The sequence below is a fragment of the Podarcis vaucheri genome (genome assembly GCF_965113315.1).
Source record: "Podarcis vaucheri genome assembly, chromosome: 5".
Lineage (NCBI taxonomy): Eukaryota > Metazoa > Chordata > Lepidosauria > Squamata > Lacertidae > Podarcis > Podarcis vaucheri.
The window spans coordinates 29,078,399-29,090,725 of NC_138763.1; the positions used below are offsets into that span (position 1 = coordinate 29,078,399).

The window sequence follows — 12,327 nt, forward strand, 5'->3', positions numbered from 1 at the left end:
ATGGTAAAATTTATTTCAGATGCTTATCAGTAATGATTAATATTTGAATTAATCAGCAGTGACTTCAAGCCCTGCTGGGATTGAATACACTCCAGTTCCCAGTACTGAATGGCATTGTATTCAAGATTTGCTTTTGGCAGGGATAAGCTTTACTCTAGTGTTCCTGATTGGCAACTTGAAGGTGTAGCTGATCCAGCAGGGTCTGAAGTCTGTGCCAAACAGCATTTAAAGCCTTCCTGATTATTCCTTTGCAGCCACACCTTTAGCTGCCCTACACCTGACAATCATACAGGTTGGGTGTGCATGGCTTGTGGGGAAACAACCTTGCAGGTTAAATTAGGCCACCTGCTGGGCCAAAATAGGCCCACAGCCTACTGATTCCCCACCAATGCTTTAAGCTATAGCCTTGTTCTTCAGATATTGTAACTTGTGTGCACCCTTGTTTGCCGTTTTATCCTGACATGCTTAACATTTAAAAAAGCAACCATTGCTTTAAATGTTCCTTTTAAAGTGGCTGTATATATTTATCGTCACTGTTATCAGTTGACTGGATGATAATTTTCTTCTAAATGCCAAGATCCTTGATTGTGAAATTGCAGGGTAAACAATGGCAAGGTTGCAGAAGCAATACTGTCTTCATACACACACACAAACGTGATAACTCACATCCCACTGAAAGTATTATTTTCCAATTCAGACACTCAAATTTAGGTGACCAGAAAAACAATTCAAAAACAGAGTGGCCCCCAAAGTTTCTGCTCTGCTGGTGCAAGAGACTTCTGCTTGCGGAATGTAACTTCCCTTCCTTTCCCCTGCAGCCCACCCCCTCAAAATTGGCTCTGAAGGGTTGGAGGAGCCCCTGGAGCAAATTTGGGGGGCATGCAGGGGAAGAAGGGGAAAACTCATTGCATTCTATCTAGCCGTCTTAAGTTATATACCTGTCTTTTCTTGTTGGTGTACATTCTTCTTTCTCTTTCTTCTCTTTTGATCTGGATTCAGATTTCTCTTTGTCCTTCTTGTCTCTTTCCCTTTCCCTCTCCAGCTCCTTTTCTTTCTCCTAGATTAAAAGTAATTGGGCACTTCAGAGAATTCAGAATTTATCATACAGCAAGATGTATATGTTAATTTATTTTATGCCCTACAAAACAGAGCCAAAGCTTGACATTGAGGGAACAAGAAACAGTCTAAAGCAGCTTCCTATGACTCCACATTAGATCACTGATCCATTTAGCTGAATGCTGTCTATCTACCCTGACTGGCAATGAGTCTCCTGTGTTTCAGAGAAATGACATTCCCAGCGCTACCTAGATACATAAGAGAACGAACCTGGGATCTTCTGTATATGCTCTACTACTAACCAACAGTCATTGCCATACAGTCAAACATTAAAATCAAGTAGCCACTTTTAAAACAAGTTTGGAAACATCTTTGTCTTCTTAATCGCATTCTTTCGGATTCTCAAACATCTTTATCTCAAAGCTACAAAACCTTTGGCACTTAACTTCTAAAAAAAAATATCGAGCTAAATGTGCCCGTTATACGTGGCAATGTGATCATTAAGCATAGTAACCTTAAAATTGAGGTTTTGATGCTAAATCGCTTTAAAAATAGATACAGTAACAACAAATATCATGAAGTTATTGCAGGACAGTAAATACCAAGCTATTTATTATTTTGTCTAGTTTACACAAGTCTATCACTTTAATATGCTTAAAAAGGTAATGAAGCCTTGTGTCAGTTTCTGTATGCTCATATTCAATTTTAAATGCAGCCCTACCACAAAGCACCTATCACCCACAGAAATGACTTTAGATATCATGCACTTATACAGATCAAATAATCTATCTGGATAAGTCTAAAACACTAAACAGGCAAACTATTAACTGCTCCAAAAACTATTCTTATTTAAGATTGCCAAGTGTAACGTGAGGCCAGTACCATTCAATGGGCTGGATCCAGACTGCAAGTGGATTTGAGCCTGAGATGTGCTGCTGCTTGTGCATATCATGCTAAGCAATAACTTAGAATTATACTCAAAACAGGTTCCAGTAATATTAATAGAAATCTGTATCTAAACTAAATTAAAAAATCCAGAACAGTAGCACTACTTACCCTCTGGAGCAGTTTGTCACGGTAGTGTTCGACCTGCTCTGAAAAACTCTGACCTGGCTTCTTGGGTCTTTTTCCAGATTCCAACTCATCTTGAAACTTCATCACCTTCAGCTGTGAAAATACACAGGCAACTAGAGTTACTTGCAAGTTTGGCAAAGTTACAACACACACATTTGGATTAGGCTTTTTATTTACTTCGTTTTGGCCCTAGGGTACATGGTTTAGATACATTCACATAAATTTCTCCTCAGTGGCGAGTTCTCAAAACAATTAATTGGTGCAATTACGATAGTAAAGCTGGCATGTATTTTAATATGTACCTTTAGTTTATAATGAAATTTAAACTGACTTTATGTTTTGATCCTTTAAAGCTTTGACCATTTTAATGTATATTTTATATTATTTGTACATCACTTAGAAGTTTTATTTATCATTAAGCAGTATACAAATTCTGTTTGATAAATAAAGAAATAAAATCCCACCACACGCCTCAGATTATCAGTGAGGCTGAAAGACTCTGGAGTTGGTCTCTTCATCAGGTTCGATAAAAAGGAAAATTATGACTTGGCATTACATGAATAAGCCTTGGGTTTGGAAATTCTCCTCCACAGTCATGACAAGATCTGAAATTCTGGCTTTTATTTAACCAATTGCAGTTTAGCATTATCCCGGGACAAACTGCTGTTAGCTTTTACCACTGAAACAAGCCAAATTAGGAACACAGGAAGCGACCTTATATCAAGTCAGTCCACTGGTCATCTAACTTAGTACTGTCTAGACTGGCAGGTAGTGGGTCTCATTTAAGATTATGCCTGAACCCTAAACCACAGGTAAACCTGAACTGTGATTAATTGAAAGCAACCACACAGGAGGAGAAAAAAAGAAAGGGGCTCATTCACATAACGCTTAACAATGGTTAAGCATTACATCTCAACACAACTGCTAAATCTCAAAAAATGAAAGGAAAATTAATACAAAGTTCCTCGCTCTCAAGTAGGAATGCAGCTTAAAACCTTAATGGAGATCATACAATAAATTTAGAGATTATTATACCCCAATGTACTGACTTTCATTGGGCATTACTACTCCTAATATTTGAGATCATATTTAGAAAAGGGATCCTTAAAATAAGCATCCATGAATAAGAATCCATTAATCCTAAAGGACCAATCTCATTTTGCAATACAGTTATACTCTTCTCACCAGCAGAGGGCACCCTAGACTTTCCAAGTAGTTATGACTAGAATACACTTTTACCCAATAGTTCTTCCTACATTCTAGGAATGCAATAAGTGCTTTAGAAATTCAAAAATAAAAGCACCACTCTCTTCTAACAATTGAGAAGAGATCAAATATCATCCTTAAATCAAGACTGAATAAAGTGCATAGGCTCCAATAATTATGCAAAATAAGTAGCTTAGAAATATACTTGCTCAGTACATTATGGGCTTCAAAGTTCTAAATGTTCAAGGCTTCTCATGTGTATGGCTCAATTGTTGCCTCTTCTGCCCTTCCCTATTTATTTCCCAACACTTGCTATGATTGAATAATGCCCTAATTGTGTCCACTGAACTGTGTAATAGTTTTTTGCTTGTGCAATTTAACTTTTTCCTCTTCTCCCATCACATTCCCCAAAAATTTGCCCAGGAGAGTCCTCCAGGTTGTACCTATGTTTCCCTTATGTTACATCTCTCAATAATAAAACTAATAATAATAATAAAAATAATAAAAATAAAATAATAAGACCCGGTGCCAGCCTCACATATACACAGTACAAATACAAGTAATTCTTAAATATGATAAAATTTGATTAGCACTCCTGAAATCCAAGTGAAAAATTTGAAAACAGGGAAACTATGATTATTTTTATGCTTGATCAATTATGTCAGAGTATAAAAATAAATTTTATCCATGTTTTTCTCACACACCTCAATTTCTCTGAGTTTGGCACGCTTTTCCTCACTCATTTCTGAGTATTTGCTTGAAGATTTTGAATCTGACATTTCTTCTCTGATTGGATTGGAGTACATGTGATGCTCCTCCGATTTAGAACTCTGGGTGTCCTCTTCATCTTCACTTTCTTCCTCTTGGCTTTTTAAAAAAATGGAAGTACGGGAATTAATTCTCTCTGGGGGAAATCTGCTGTTTATCATTTTCCAACAGAGCATTTTGTCATTACATAAAGTCAAGCACAGATACATGTGCCAGCATACTTTGCTTCTATTTTTGTTCTGTAACATCCTCTTACCATTATTATACAATATCCTTTTTATTTAAAATACTAGGCGTGGACGGCAAAGAAAAATTACTGAGGAGAAGAACAGCACAGGGAAAACGGGGAGGATGGGTTATATCTGTTTACGCTTCCTCTCAACCCTTCATTCACGCTTTCACAAGCAGAAGCAGCCTTCCATATAAATGTCACTTGCTTGACCAGGAACAGGAAATATAACACAGGTATAATCGAGCACAATGAAGTGTGGCTGCAGTATATCATTGCTGGATTGGTTTCAAAGTAACTATGGGAGGGGATACACATCTCAGCGTGAAACCAAAGCAGTGCAAATGTGCATCTGATTTCCCCGTTACTGACCCAGCAATGAATCAAAAGTGACTGATCCAACAATGCATGGAGTGCTTCATTGATGAGGATGCCCACATCTATGGAAAGCCAGTGCAGCACCTCTCTTTGAGCCAGGATGTGTCTGGATTCAAGAAGAAGACCATGTGTCCCAATTTGGCTCCATGCATCCAACTACTGAGAGAGTGCCGCTTCAGCTCCCCGAGCCAGTTTGGGGCATCATTTGGGCCCAATCTGACCCCAAATCCAAATAGGGGCCTCACATAGCCCTATGTATATGTAGGGTTTAAAACCTTAATTAAACATGCAGCCAGCAGCCATGGGAGGGAGGGAGGGAGGGAGAAGGACAGGCAAGCGTCTTTGCTTGCATCTACTTCTGCCCCACCCCAACCATATATTTAACCAGGGTTTAAAACCCATTCCTTTTGTCCTCCCCTTTGCTGAACCCAACCCGGGGCTGCCTCAACCCACTTCAGGCAAATCTCAGGTAGACCTCAATCAGTCAGATTCAGTCTGGGATAGAAGCCACATATCTTTTTTTAATGTTTTCCCATAAAACCTGAAGGATCTCCCACATATCTAGGAATCCACTCTTGCCTTTTCTCTAGGCTGTTTTGGCACCCACATCATTTATATCTGAGATACTAATGGAGAAGAGATTTTACCATTACTTTCTAAAATAACTCTACAGAGCCTAACTCACATGGGACATTGAACAGATTTTCACTGGGCGTGGAAGCAGGAATAGACAGTTCTTTGGTCTAACATGCTACCAGAGTCCAGTAATTAAAGGAAACATGTGCATTAATGGATGAGGCTACAACTTTTGTATTTATCCATGGGAGGCTGATCTCTTCCCTAATATGGGACTCCAGAAGCATAGACATTTCACACCCCCATAGCATGTTTGAAATGATCCTTGTTATTGTGTAATATGTTTAGGATCAGAGTGGCCACGGGAAAAGGGGGAGAGAAGACATACAGAACACCTTAATTCTTACTTCTGATTTTCTTCCTCTTCAGATTCCTCATGCTGGTCAAAAAGCTCCCATTTAGATGTTGTTACCGCTAGTAAGGGGGGGGGGGAATGCAAAAACATTGGCCAGTGTTACATAAAATTATATAAATCTTATTTTTTTAAAAGGTATTTGTAGCTATGCTGCATAGCAGTTAAATTCTAACTTTTTTATTTAATGGCACTGTTCCAGAATAAGAGCAGCACTTGTGATGTCTGCTAGTGAATTTAAAGTATTGCTTCATTAATATTTAGCAAGAAATGCTGAACTAAAACCCATTTAACTGGAATGTACGTAACGAAAGTGGCAGAAGCTAGATACGACACTAACCTTGAGCTTCAAGTGCAGCTTCATCTACTGCTTCCCACTTTGAAGGGGCAACTTTGAAAATTGGCTCATTTTTTTTAGACTCTTCAGAAGCATCCACTGTTGAATAAAAGATTATAGCAATGACCAACATTCCAAAGTAGTCCAGCTTAGTATGCTCTCTCTTATATAGGGCACTTGAAAAAGAGAAGCTATTTTAAAAGGTGCAGGCTTCAGCATACGTTGCTGCAAGTAAAAGATTACGTGCAGAGCAAGTCTCTGCATGTTTACTCAGAAGCATCCCACCAATGGGATCTATGACCTTGTGCTTTTAGAATGGCAGACCTGAATATTCAGGAAGGGCCCATAACGCAATCTTCTAAGGCCCATGCCATTTTAAAGTAAAGGCAGAGGATTCACTTCACATAAAAGCCTACTGCATATGGAGACTTGTATGTCATGGAGAAGACCAAGACATAGACAGAGATCATAATTCTGGGAGACATGCACTCAAGCCCCTCTAAATTCCAGAAATTATGCACAAATTAGGAAAGGCCTGATCTAAAGCTCTGTGGGATCTAGGAACATTCGAGCTAGCCTGTGCAAAGGAATCGCTGTAGTCTTTTTGCTGTGTTATCATTTTGCACTGAAGCTATCAATTTTAGGAGGCATTCAAGATAAACCTGTAATAAAAGGGTTTCTGCCCCAAGTTGATTTATGGCCTAACAAGGTAATGAAAATACAGATCTTGCTTATATATGATTGAACACAGACAGAATAGTAATAACCAACACACTTCACATCTTCCATTTTTCTACTATTATTCTATGGAAGCCAAATTTCTAATAAAAACACCTGTTCTCAAATCTCGGCAAAACTGCATTTTAAACGCCAAAGTACCAGAAAAAACGGGGCCTCAGTTAAATGTGCGTTTTGCAGTGAGAAAGTGCAGGCTTCTAAGTACACTAAATCTAATATTCCTTACAGGGAACACCATCAAGGTCATCATCAAGCGTCTTAATAGGGACTCCATCAAGATCATCAATTGGAGCAACATCAATAGGAATTCCATCCACATCTTCTAGAGGAGCACCATCAAGCTCTTCCTCAATGGGAGCTCCATCGAGATCATCGGGTACTTCCTGTAAACCAAATGTAAGTTTTATATGCATAGTGTTTTCCTCAAGTTGTTACAGCTTCATTTCAGATACATTTTATGCATTTAGTTCACAAAAATGTGCAGAGCTATTATGTTCACCTCCTATTACGGGGCAATTCACAAATCCAGCACTTTTCCTTGTGGGCTGAAGTGGCCCAGTGTGTGCACCCGGTATACAATGTGACATGGGCATCTGCACAATATATCTGATTCCCCCAGTCTTTCAACCTGCAGCATACTGTTTTCCACATCTGGATGCTACTAGCACCACTAGCATGCTAGCATCACAGTTTGTTGTACAACCGAACACATAGGAAGTTTCTGGATTTACTTGACGCATTAAACACCTCTGTCCAGTATGCAAAGCAGTTTACCATTCACAAAATACATGAAGATGCCAGAAGTAAGACCCTGGTTACAGATATAATACATTTTTCTCAGGGCCCATAAATGTAGTAGATGCACAATTTCTTGGGTGGGAGGAGGGGGGGGGGAAGGGGACACCAATGTTTGTGTTTAATAAAGAGTTCAGCACATGCAAACGCTTTCCAAGTTTCCATGTTTTCCTTTAGAAACCAGTTAATAGATAGCTGAGTTCCCATATTTCTGTAGTTCATTTATTGTTTACACTGCAGTAAGTCTCCGTACAAAGTATGTAATCTCTCCTGCTTACTTTGTTGAATTACTTCACAAAAGACACTGGCATGAGTAGTACATGTTTATGGTTTGGCTAACCCAATAATTTTGGCATGGCCTGGCTTGCACTTCACATGAAATAGTACTTAAAATAAACTATGCTTTACACATGCTGATGAAACTATGGGCACTGCTACTGTGCAGGGGAGGAGACAAACTGTACTGTGACTTCTTGTCAAACTTAGGCTCATTTGCTTCTCTCCAAACAAACCATGAGCAGTAAGACAAGAACCAGGCCCTAAGTTGTTTGTATCTTCTGCTCTAATTACAAAACCAACCAACTCTCAACAACTATACGTTTCTCAAAATTGCTTCTCCTTGCACCTGTGAGGAATTAGCCACAGGTTAGAAATTCTTGGCTCTAACAACTTTTTAGACACATTCCAGCTTCTTGAGACAAATGCCCTAATAGACAACATGTATTTTAATCCGTTAATTCCAACTCTAACCACATAATGTGGAAGAGATGGAGGCTGGTCTCAAGCATTCAGGTATTTTGAAATTCTCTCTCACTCACAAACACACACCTGAATACTGATAAAGAGGCAATGCACGTGCTTCAGGTTCCAAGTAATTTCCAATACGTAACTGGTAAATGAGCTAGTTCAAAGGCAAAGGTATGGACAATGTTAACATTCACATTAGGGGAAAACTGTGTTTATGCAACTTCAAATGAAAGGAAAGATTCATTTGGGAACCAAGAGAAGCCTTCATGCCCTAGAGTCCAGCTACAAACCTCTGCTATGATTTCCTTACCTGTAAGGCTTCAGATTCTCTTGTTTGCTTCCAAACGAATAGTACCAATAATGGTCTTATCTCACACTTACCTCCACTTCCTTTTCTTCAATAATATTTACAAGCCCCAAGAAAATATTCTGCAGTTTGATCAAAAATGGTTCTGGATAAATCGCCCAGTCTTCCCATGCTCTGAAGCATGTCATTACCCGTTGCTAAAAGTAGTAAACAATGCTAGTCATTTGTATTGAGAAGTACTTTAAGAACATTACACAAAGCACAACGCCACCTATCTAATTAGCACTGCACCCGTCACAGAATGTTCATATCGGTTTTGATGTGTTTAGTAAACTTGGGGGGCATCCAGCAAAGTCATACTCAAAGCAGACCCACGGAAATCCTTGTTAGGGACTAACTTGAGTCCACTGATTTCAATGGGTCTACTCCAAGTATGACTTAGACGGATACCACCTTTTGGGTACAGCCAATAAAAACCAATATATTTGGTGCAGACTGCAATGGAGTGTAGACTGCACTATTTATATTTAATTGGGATTTTATTTTCACAGCAAACTATACAAAAACTTTGCTTTGGTGATAAACAAAGTCATTTTTTTCTGACATGAAAGGTTGTATATTTATTGAAGGGCAGGTTCCTAATTCAATTTTCTCTCCAGAGAGGCTTGCACTAATTATTTTTTGGCACCAAGCAGAACAGCTTTTATTTAATACTTATATTTTTACAACACTACTTTGTTTGCTGTTTTGTATTATTTACATTATATATTTATAATTTCATTTTTTATGTCAAGAAAGGAACAAATGAGGTTGGCAGTAGCGAGGGCCTTTCCAGGGTTGGCATCCTCAGAGAGGTCTGTCTTTTAAGGTGCCAGGTGACATTTTCAGTCACATGTTTTTGGTTTTTTTATTTTCTATTTGTTGTACTGATGTCATTCTCTGTGGCTGGTTTTACTGTGTGTCAAGATGTTAGTTTCCTATCATATTTTATGCTTTTAATTTTTACTTGTAAATCACTCAGAGGACTTTTGTTGTTAGGTGGTATATAAATATTGGAAATAAAAAATAAACTTCTAAGAGAAAGTTCCATGGGATAGCACTGAATTGAAACACTTGATAAATTGTATCACCTGTGGCAAGAATTGATATTATTGTTCCACTCTACTTGAATTAACTAGTTTACCAATAGCAAGATGTGTGTGTTATGGCCTTGTAAAATTGGTCACTGCAGCGAATCTACTTTTAGATACGTAAATATCACTGTCTGTTAGTGGTGGTTTCGTTCCTCATTTCCCTCTGAATCAGTTCTCTACATTTCCCATCTCTTCTCTCTGTTGCCCTGCCCCCATCATGCATATATATGTTTGCCAATTCACAGCTACACTTCATTCATCTGCTGAAGTGGTCTATGATCCGCAAAAGCTTGCATGATAATAAATTGGTTAGTCTTTTAAGTTGCAACAGACGGCTGTTTTCACCCTGAAACTGCTCACTGCATGGAAGTAAACAAATTCAATAAATAATCATACACATACCTTAAAGTTTTCAGACTGTAAATGGCCTTGTATTGTTCGGTATGTAGCATTCAGATCAGAGTATATCTGGCAAAGTTTTGTCTCAAAACTGAAACAACATTTTCATATATTACAGTTTGCATTACTGAGTAAGCCACAGCAAAAGTCATTCAACTTGCATCTAAGCTACAAAAATGTGCACCCAAATTTCTTACTATTCAGAAGAGGCCCTAAACACACCCATTTAGGAATAGGTCTAAAATTAGCTTCACAAATAAAACCTTTAGAAAGGTTACTACAATTTGTCAAAATTTATTGCTATAGGCCAACCCAGCCTTTCAAGACACCTAGCACATGTATATGCAGTGGAACCTCGGGTTGCAGACGTAATCCGTGACGGAGGCACGTCTGCAACCCGCAGCAGTCGCATCTTGAAGCGCCGCGTCTGCGCAGGCACGATTCAGCACTTCTGTGCATGCGCAAAGCATGATTTAGCATTTCTGCACATGTGGCGAAACCCAGAAGTAACCCGTTCCGGTACTTCCGGGTTTCCCACGGTCTGTAACCCAAAAACAAGTAACCTGAAGCGTCCGTAACATGGAGTATGACTGTATTCACACATACAGAGAGAGAAATTATCCTAGTTTAACCATGAGTGCATGCTACACAGGAAAGTTACACAATTTTAAGTTGGCTCCAAATTGATCAAGTGTAAACATTTTTTTAAGGATTGGTACTCCTATAGATTTGTCAAGGTGCCAGACAGTACTAAAAGGTAGCACATGAAAAATTCAAAATCTACAAAGGTTTTTGACTTTTCTTGAAAGCTTAAAATGTTGATACTTACAATTTTCTGTAATATGAAGCATTGGCAACCTTTGCAGAAGAATTGTACAACACATCCGACACCAAATATAATCTTGCAATCTGCAAAAAAAATTAGAAGTGTTACCAATATTACTGTTCCACAAATAACTTTGAAAATCCAGTTGAAATTGCCATTTTAAGGGAATAGCATACCAGTTTTTAAAAAATAAATAAAGCCTGTTCAAAAGTGCATGATATACCATATTTTTCGCTCTATAAGATGCACCAGACCACAAGACGCACCTAGTTTTTGGATGAGGAAAACAAAACAAAAAATATTCTAAATCTCAGAAGCCAGGACAGCAAGAGGGATGGCTGTGCAGTGAAAGCAGCAATCCCTCTTGCTGTTCTGGCTTCTGGGATAGCTGTGCAGCCTGCATTCGCTCCGTAAGACGCACACACATCTCCCCTTACTTTTTAGGAGGGAAAAAGTGAGTCTTATAGAGCAAAAAATATGGTAAACTGCTGCTACAAAAGGCCAAACTATCCAAAGTTCAGCACCAAAATACTCAATGTCCAAGTTGTGGAGGGGGCGGGACGGCAGGGATTCATGAACAGTTGGCACAATCTGACAAAAGGCAAATACCTGTGCAATTTATTTTTAATCAAAGAGGAAAAACACAAAAGGAACATGTGGCTATTATAAAGCTTTACAACTAGGGTAGAAGACTATTTTAATTAAGCAAAAAGCATCTTTCATAGTTGGTTATTACTATATACATAGATACTGATTGCTTTGCAGCCAATCAACAATGCACAAATTTACACATAAAACATAAAAACTGTTGAGAAATCAATCATACCTTTTTAGGAAGTGGAGTCTTCAAGATGGATAGTGACTCAGCAATGCAGTCTACAATTTCTTCAGCAGCTTCAGCATTATTAAGACAGAAAACCATTGCATCTCCAATATCATTCTTACGCGGTGTTAACCCACGCAGGATTTCCTCTAACTTGTCCCTCTGTCTAAAATTCCAGTTTCAAATTTTTAGAAAACTTAGCAACACCTTTTCTGTATATTTATAAATGAGCCTTATTGAACATTCTATTTCAGAGTCAAAGTAACTGAGAACAATCTGCAATACATTTTTTTACTGAGACGAGAGAATTTTAGTAGTAGTTTATCATTTTCACCCATACTCAACAGGAGGGGAAACATGGATGTTTAGAAATTAGTTACTTCTAAGAAACTTTGTGTTAGGATGCTTTCAAAAAAGTTGGCCAGCTCTTCCACATACTGGAATTTCTGTGTAGGCTCCTATCTCTACACACTGGAATAGTGCAGATGAGCTATCACTTGTCTATGTGAAAAGATGACATATT

General features: G+C 38.4%; 1 protein-coding gene and 1 long non-coding RNA gene across 6 annotated transcripts in view; one reads left to right on the forward strand and one right to left on the reverse strand.

The window, feature by feature from the left end:
* The window catches only part of LOC309533370, a 45,039-nt gene extending 42,936 nt beyond the window's left edge, over positions 1-2,103 (forward strand). Inside the window, exon 5 of the long non-coding RNA XR_014220177.1 lies at positions 1,911-2,103. This is a non-coding gene — a long non-coding RNA (uncharacterized lncRNA). The remainder of the gene's footprint in view (positions 1-1,910) is intronic.
* The window catches only part of U2SURP (U2 snRNP associated SURP domain containing), a 35,619-nt gene that overhangs the window by 2,672 nt on the left and 20,620 nt on the right, over positions 1-12,327 (reverse strand). For all 5 annotated transcript variants that reach the window (XM_082224009.1, XM_082224008.1, XM_082224007.1 and 2 more), the window contains 10 exons: positions 11,808-11,970; positions 10,985-11,064; positions 10,159-10,246; positions 8,698-8,820; positions 7,001-7,157; positions 6,040-6,135; positions 5,695-5,761; positions 4,041-4,203; positions 2,113-2,223; positions 939-1,057 (listed from right to left, as the gene is read on the reverse strand). In XM_082224009.1, coding sequence (XP_082080135.1) covers positions 939-1,057; positions 2,113-2,223; positions 4,041-4,203; positions 5,695-5,761; positions 6,040-6,135; positions 7,001-7,157; positions 8,698-8,820; positions 10,159-10,246; positions 10,985-11,064; positions 11,808-11,970 — 1,167 coding nt within the window. The remainder of the gene's footprint in view (positions 1-938; positions 1,058-2,112; positions 2,224-4,040; positions 4,204-5,694; positions 5,762-6,039; positions 6,136-7,000; positions 7,158-8,697; positions 8,821-10,158; positions 10,247-10,984; positions 11,065-11,807; positions 11,971-12,327) is intronic.